This window comes from Megachile rotundata, chromosome 12 (assembly GCF_050947335.1).
Source record: "Megachile rotundata isolate GNS110a chromosome 12, iyMegRotu1, whole genome shotgun sequence".
In the NCBI taxonomy this organism is placed as follows: Eukaryota; Metazoa; Arthropoda; class Insecta; order Hymenoptera; family Megachilidae; genus Megachile; species Megachile rotundata.
In genome coordinates this window covers 1930977-1939601 of record NC_134994.1, presented here as the reverse complement: position 1 = coordinate 1939601, position 8625 = coordinate 1930977, and the positions used below count along the sequence as shown (strand labels likewise).

At 31.0% G+C, this 8625-nt stretch overlaps 1 protein-coding gene across 2 annotated transcripts; it reads right to left on the bottom strand.

Moving 5' to 3' along the window:
- Positions 1–975: 975 nt before the first annotated feature.
- LOC100876598 (phospholipase A1) lies at positions 976–8100 on the bottom strand. 2 transcript variants are annotated; one of them, XM_076537855.1, is made up of 3 exons: positions 7071–8100; positions 4795–5546; positions 976–1668 (listed from the first exon to the last, which is right to left on the bottom strand). In XM_076537855.1, exons 1-2 carry the CDS (start codon positions 7411–7413, stop codon positions 4795–4797), a joined length of 1095 nt encoding a protein of 364 aa, XP_076393970.1. In that variant the 5' UTR covers positions 7414–8100; the 3' UTR covers positions 976–1668. The 2 variants fall into 2 exon arrangements, with proteins under 2 accessions (XP_076393970.1, XP_003708257.1); XM_003708209.3 differs by lacking the exon at positions 976–1668 and having other exon boundaries at positions 2163–5546; positions 7071–8098.
- Between the last annotated feature and the right edge of the window lie 525 nt (positions 8101–8625).

The following is an 8625-nucleotide window of genomic DNA, read 5'->3' as shown; positions in this document are numbered from 1 at the left end:
TCTTCTATTATTGTTATTATTTTTTTCATATTTTCCTGATCGTTATCATTTTTTTTATTACTATTCTCTAAAATACATAATTACGATTATTTTGAGCAATACTCCCATTATTATCATGATTATTTACGATTATTATAATCATTTTTATCATTAATATCATTTATTATAATACTATCATCTACTATTTCTTTTAAATAGATATTTATAACTCAAACAAATGTAAAACGTTAATAAAATAAAAAAGCACGTACATGTTAGACACGTTATGCAATACTAGGAGACAAGTTTGATAAAATATCAATAAAATAATGTATCCTGGTTGAACAGGTACTTCAGTATTTTGATTTAAATGTTAAACGAAGTAATTTGTCCGAAACAAAATGACACTACACGGTGATTTTCTATTTGGAATAGCGTTTGTTACAGGACGGTATAGTTTTCTAACGCAACAACATGGTTGTGAAATAAATTGCTGAAGATTTAACAGTTTTCAAATTTTTTTAAATATAGAAGTATAAAATTTTCCTAACTTGAAAGTTTAGGAACTTAAAAATATGGAAATACGAAATTTTCAAATTTCTTACCATATTTTTTAATCTTCGCACTTTCAGATTTAAACATTTTACAGTAAATTAAATTAAAAATTTTTTAATTTCACAATTTTGCAAATTTTATACATCGCAATTAAATACCATATTTCTAATTTCTGAATCGAAATATTCAATTCAGAATATAATTCAATAAATTTAGAGGCTTGGGTATTTGAAAACTACTGCACTTTTTAAATTAGTTTGAAAATTTATTAAATTTGTTAGCTTGAAAATTCATATTTTCAAAATTTATAATCGTAATTTGATCATTTGAAAGTTTGGAGATATAGACACATTACCATATTATAATATTATTTAATTATCAAATTATCAAAGTATTAAGTTACTAAATTATCAAATTACCAAGCTATTAATCTTCTAAATCTTCTAAAGTTCTAAATTGTCAAATTGTTATATTACAAACTTTCTAAATTTATGAATTACCAAGTTGCCAAATGACCAGATTACCAAATTATTTAATTTTTAAATCATCAAATTAAAAAATTATCAACTTACGAACCTACCAAATTCTTAAATTCCTAAATTTTAAAGTGAACCATCCTATAATGTAGATGTAATAAGATCTTCTACATCGCCATTTTCCTTAGCGAGATCTACTTCCTTCAGTTTATATTACATAATTTAGTCTTCAAAAAGTTTTACGATTTCACTACTTCGTAGTAAGTACTGTATATATCTGGGTCGTTGGATATTGGGCAAATTTCGAAAACCGCTGTTCTCAAGAGGAAGTATCTGCAGAGTATAGTGTAGAGACACGAGTTCTTGTTGTAGAGCACGATGTCGCGTCAACGTGTCGCCTTTCTAAGGATCTTCCAGTATCGATGTCTCTCGAAACACTTTTGAAACAGCGGGGCGCCAGTTTGCCGACTACTGTTCGATGTCTGGATTTGTCAATGAGCTTCCGTGTAACGATAGGTCTCTTAACAACTTTTCTTTCAAGTTTCCAACTGAAATTGCTCATTGTAATGCTCTAAAGTGCGTGCAGACCGGTCGAATCTTGAAGGCGTTGAGAGCTTAAGGATTGCAACCTTGAAGAAACCATTATGAGATACGGCACCTATGAAAATAAAGGTTCTTAGAAAGAGAAGAATCATTGTTTAACATTTAGAAAAATATTAAACGTAGTGATTTTTACTATTCGTTAATTAATAATCGAATTGTGCAGAATTTACAACGTTTAAAAAGTAGAAGATAAAGGAAATATGAAAATGAGTCGTAAAAAATTGTTGTATTGTACAGGATGAAAGTGAATAGTGGTACAGTAAAATTGCAAACTATAAAATTTTTGAATGATGGAAGAATAAAATAATAATATAATGTAATCATAATGTAATAGAATAGTAAAACGATACAATAATAAAATGATAACATGTAAAAATGATAAAATGATGAAATAGCAGAATTGTAGAATAAAAAAATTGCAAAATTGTAGACTTGTCTAACAGCAAAATAGTAAAATAATAAAATAATAAACTAATGAAGCAGTGAAACTAAAATAATAAAGCAATATTGTTTGCATAAATACGAGAATATAATAAAATTACACTCGCATATTTTAAAATACAGATTTAATTTGATTATCGTATATACATACATATATTACATATCATACAGTATAACTAGCTGAAAATTATTACGAATACATAATCGCGTGTTGGTAATACAATACATAATGATGGCGTATTAATCGTAGCGTGTAAGTTTTAATAATCAAATTTATTGTCTTGCATTTCAACAACACGTTCTCCTACAATAATTCTATCTATAAAAATTGATAAACAATATAAAAATACTTTTAACTTAAAGCTGCATTTGGATCATGAATTCCAACTTTCTTCCAACGAATTATCTTCTTTCGCTCGATAAAAACAAAATAAATCGCTAATAATTATTTTAACCTTTAAATACCATGAAAGGGCCAAATTTAACCTTTTCGAAGTTAAACCTATACTTTTTCTATTTCAAGTCATATAGTAGTATAATTATAAATAATTAAAAATATTACTTATTAATTTTTAATATAAGAATCACCTTATCAATTATACAAAGAAAAATTGTAAAATTTACTTTTTATATACATTAATCATAATGTTCTCGTTCGATTTTTTTATATGTATAACATAGACGAGCAAAATCTCTTATAATACATGAGTATTTACATGTGATTTTGATAAAAGATACATAGACTTAATTTTCACAATTTTTTCAAAATTTTTTGGTATCGTTTAAAATCTTATTTGCTGAACAAGGAGTAAGAATAAAAATAGGGTATGTGAGTTTATTAAACTAACCTCAATCAGATAAAGATTAAGAATATAAACATATAAAATATAAAATTGATATAAATATAATAATAAAATATAAAATATAAAATTTATATAAATATATTGAATATAAATATAATTATAAAATATAATTATAAAATATTGAATATAAATATATTGAAACCGCCAAGGTGGAGGTCATGTATGCATTTGTCAAAGAAAAAGGATTGACCCATAAATTGAACGAATGTTGCCAAAAACGACATAACTTGACCAACTCATGTACATACGTTAAACTACCTGATGGTAATTACGGGTTAAAAATAAATTTTTATATTTTCAAATAAGTTCATTTCTAGAAAGTCAACAACATTTTTCAAAATGATCAAACATTGTACACTGCGAGCTGTTACGAAACCACTTATCATTCTTTAAGGTGCAAATCATTGGAATAATCAATTGCACAACGGAGCTCGGTGAAGAAAGACCGAAGAACAGTTTGTTGGACATTGTCGTGAATATATCGTGGAGGTTCAGTGGAACAGTTAACGGGATTGATTGGCCGATAGATCACGAACGCAAGATTTTTCCGGACGATGCGTACCGCTTTTGAATACGCAATTGCGTTCCGGAATCGAAAACGGTACCGTATGAAGATCCACTTATTCTCCTACACCTGTGTTAATCGATTAAGTAACGAGCAAGAATTTGTTTGATCTACATATCGTTCACACCCGTCCATTTCGACTGCTTACTTTAAGCAAATATCCTAGGTTACGTCTAACAATCACGAGTGGTTAAACCACTTTCCATTTAGTTAAATACGATGTGACCAAATGTGGTACATCTTTAAGTGGTACTTACTTACATTTTTCATCTTTCTTTCCTTTCTCTTTTCAATAGAATTATTTATTTTATTTATGTATGGTATAACATTACATTGTAAATGTAAATATTTTTATTGAGTAATATGAAATAGGTTCAGTCCTTTTTATGAAAAATGATTCGAAATTGAAGAGTTATCATTTTTGTGAAACCGACGTTGTCAGCTTTGAAACTTGCTAAGCATAGAAATTTTGAAAATTAAGAATTTCTAAATTTATAATTAGTATGTTTTTAAATTACCAAATTCTCAAATTTCTAAATTCCAAAACTTCCAAATTACTAAATATTTCCAGATTATATTTACAAATTCTCAGATTTTCAAGTTCCTAAATATCTAACTTCCTACATTTCTTTTCAAAGTATCGAAATTCTTCAATTCCCAAATTTTTAAATCTCTAAATTGTCAAATATTCAAATTTCCAAATTTCTAAATTTCCAAATTTCCAAATTTCCAAATTTCTAAATTTCTAATTCTCCAAATTTCCAAATATTCAAATCCCCACCCTCAAAATTACAAATTTTTAAATATCCAAATTCGTAATTTTACAAGCTATCAACCATTCAACTTTGAAAAATTTCAACTGCTTAACTTCACAAACTTCCAAACCTCCTCATCTTGCTCTTTACTTGTACTTGGCGTACTTCACAAACACTATCAAAAAATTCGTGGTACTCAGTCCACACCCCAATTAATAGGTCCAGTTACATCACTTGTTACTCTACACACTACTTTCCGATCGTGCAAAATTTTTTAACACAGTCTTATACTCTTTCGCGGTATAAAAATACAGATCCACCCAAGCAGCTCATGCCTTCGTTTCATCATAACAGTGATGACGAACCTGTGACTCGCGGGTGACACCGTTAAAAGTTTTTTAAATGACCCACCCATTGATCGTGATAAAAGATCGACTGTTAAGTTCGTTCCAAGTCACTTCTTTCCAAGTGACACTTATCATTAGTGATTTACGGGCTGGTATTAAAAAAAATAATGAATAAAATTTGACCCACTTCTCAAAAAGCTTCGCCCTCACCTAGAACATAACAGGATTATTTTCCGGCACGCAGCACCTTTCATCTCCTCGTCCGTTTTCGTACTTGGGACAATACGGTGGGTGTTTGCTAGTGAAGCAGAAAGACCCCCTCGTTCCTACGGGGGTATGCTGTCCCATGGTTACGTATTCTCCTGCTCTGGCCGCGATTCTAGGTCCGGAAGGGCATCGTCTCGAGCAGGGTTCAGCCATAGGTTGCTTACCATCATTGTCGATACTTTGGGCCATGTAACAGACGACCCAGACATGACTGCAAAGCTGATAATTCTGTTTGTCTTCGCAAAATGGCTGCACCTTGCCGCCGTTCACGCAAAAGTCAACGTGCCCCATGCGACCGCTCTCCCCATAATATCCGGCGTTCGTGTGGATCACTTCGACAAAATCTGCGTCTCCGCTGTCCAAACGATTTACATAGCCGGGTCGCATCAATGGCCTAGCGGGGTCTAAGCCAATTATACGATGCATCCTGAATAATAAGAAGTTCGCCATGATGCCACAGATGTGGGCGCCCAACGAGTGACCCACGCAGGTCGTCCGTGGAATCTGCAGACCTAGGTTTCTCAGCGTGGTCAGAGTGCCCGCCAAGCAACGGGCTACGGGACGTAGGTTCGACACTGCTGCAGGGTAACAGGGTGAAGCACACAGGGCACCCCAGTCTACTAAAAAGACGTTGTAACTTCCATTCCTGAGGTACGCGTCGCGGAGGACAGCTATAGGTAGCGTATCATCACCGCCTGAAAATTGAAAAATTTATAGGTTGTGATTAATGATTTGACCTTTTAGGGATGTTGATGTACTTCTTCATGGATTTTGAGGGGATTTCGTTGACACTTTAGCCGAAAATCAAATCAGATCAAATCAGATCAGTTCAAATCGAATAAAAAATTTCAAACAGAAATTGAGTATCTAAATTTAATCAAATTTGCAAGAAAACTATTGTTACCGTTTCCATTTTCATATATAGCTGAATGTGGATTCAGTATCATTAATAGTTTGATGTTAAGAAACCAAATCGGCTACATATAATACAACGGGGAAACTGAAACATAAAATGTCTTTGCAACTTCCATCAAGCGCAAAGATCTCACTAATACATATATAAGTAATAAATAATTATTAATAATTAAAACAATCTAGAAAAGCTTTTCGTACAAATTATTCGTACTTGAATTTCAGTTTTCCATTACGTGTTTTGAAAACTTACTTACAGCGATTCCTCGATAATTTCATGCTACAACAAAGATTGAGAAGAGATCTGCTTTAACGTACGATTTTCTCGGGAAATGTATCAATCAAAACTAACTAATTATTGCTACAATGTTAAGACAAATAAGGAAAGTTGTAATATTAGGTATATTTTGGATTTAGGGGTAGTTCACCATGTAGATTATAAGTGGAATTAAATTTCAGACTTAACCGTGCTGCAAATATGATTTTGTTTTGTTGTATCTGAACTGTAACATGAAAGGATTAATCATTTCCCTAATTATTTTGTTATCTCGTATGCAGGGTTTTTATCTATAAATGCAAGTATTTCGAATATCTCATACTAGAAGAACATTATTTATTTACTTACTTAACATTATAATGTTATAATCAGTAAATGATAACGATTTGATGAAATGAGAAATAAATTTGATTAAAACGAAATAAATGAATAAGAAAAGTTTCATCATAAAAATATAAAAAATCACTCTTATAGAGTGGTTTTACGACCTTCATATTGTTAAAATTGCAGCTTGTGTGGCTACAAGTACGTTCAATGACAGAGGTAATATGTATTTACACGACATGAAAACCACGGACGCTGTTATTGCTTATAAAGTCTATAATTATTCAAGCAGTTAAGACTACATGACAAATTTTGCAAGAAATTAATCATATTTAAATACAATATAGCAAAGTAGTATCAAATTAGTATATACACAAAAAAGGAACAACTATATTAATTAGTACAAATAAAACTCTTTTAGTGTTGATTTTCTAAAAATCACGTATTATTCATAATTATCAAAATTATCATAATTCAACATCTGAATTATAATAAACATATCAAATTATTCGCTTAAGTAATAGGCAAATTGTTCTCAACAATTTTATACACAGTACTTTAATACTGATAATACAAAAGAACCTTGATAAAATTGTCCACGATTAAAATAACTGTGAGTAGTAGTAGTATTCTCTACTAGAGAATGACTACTAGGGAAGGAAATGTTTTTGAACATTTCATGCCGTAAACCTGGACAAAAATCTACCTGCATATCCGTGAATCAGTAGCACATTTTCCTTGGTTGGATCATAATCCTGTCTTAGCCAATCGGACTCCCTGGAATCTAATTCTCTTCTGGGCCGATTATTCGCGTAAAGGTATACCCGTATATCAGGATCGGGACAGGAGTCCCTGTCATTTCCGCGTCTCCACACACACAACTCCCGGTTATATTGCGATGCAGCACCGTTCTGGATCGCCTCCTGGATCGGTCCTATAGCGGCCCTTTTGGTCCATCCATGAGCCATCAGTAAATCATTCCTTACGGTCCATCCGTGAACCATCAGATGTATAGCGAAGAAAATCAACGATGATGTGAACATAGACATTTTGTGTTACGGAGACGTTCGTCGTAGTTGAGCGATACGAGAACTGATCGTGTGCACGGTGACTCTTCGAGTGTCACTTTGTCCTTCGTCGAGCTCCCACCTTTTTCACCTGTCGGCCGTTAGAAAATTCGGGATTTCAAGGGTAGAAGGGGACCGAGATCTACCAGTGACCATGAACAAGCGATAAAGGTGAATGAAACGTAAGGTCATCAAGCTCCATGTGTTTTGTATCGACCGCTTTCGATATGAATGATTGGCCGTACACCTCAAACGATTGCTTATTTCCGATATTAACATCGATTGAATTTAGGCTGACACGAGGAGAAACTTGTTCTTTGGGAAAACATGTTTTAGAAGCGAGGATTACTATCGTGAGGATAAGGAAATGTCGCGACATGATTTAACTATCTATAAAAATTATCTGTAAGTTCGCCTCGTAAATAATTACCTCTCTTGCGATTAGTACAGAATACATTGATTATTACTACTGTAGAAGTTAAAAATGCGGACACATTATTTGCTACTGTTATTTGTTATTTTATTAATTAAATTAAAGTTTATTCTTATGATGGTCAATAACTGCTGCCAATTAATGTCTAGATATTGTGCACTTTGATATTTTTGAGAAAAACAAAATCAAAGATTAAATGATACCTTATATTACATTTAACAGATCATTTTCTAATGTTTCTACACATATTATATTACATAGATAATTCTTTAACGTTTTCATATTATTTTTAATTACATTAAATACTGTAATAAATAAATAATTTTATTAATTGATATTATTTAACAAATAATTCAAACAATTCTAAATGACAATTAAAATTTTCGAATTCAATTTATAATTAGAATATAAATCTAAAACCTTAAATTTTCATTTAAAACTAAATTTATTGTATTATGTGCATAAATGGTATAACTATAACTAGAAGTATCAGTATGAAGTACATGATAAATTCTTGTATTTGCACCTAATAATATAAATCAATAAATATGTAATAGTAAACATTGACATAAATTATTTATATTAATATTTCAAATTCGAGCTATACTCATATGTAAACGCAAGATTAAATTGTAATTTTAAACCATTTAATACAAAATCTATTTAATGAATATATCTTGTAAATTTAATTAATATATTTATTATATATTTATTCCTTGTTTGCATATGAAGTTATCAGTTATTGATCAGCAAAATAATTT

Bases quoted from the DNA above. Each gene is read 5' to 3' on its own strand.
- LOC100876598 (XM_076537855.1), bottom strand. From the start codon at position 7,413: ATGTCTATGTTCACATCATCGTTGATTTTCTTCGCTATACATCTGATG. The intron at 5,547-7,070 runs GTAGATTTTTGT...TTCAATTTTCAG, and splicing joins ACTGATTCACGGATATGCAG to GCGGTGATGATACGCTACCT.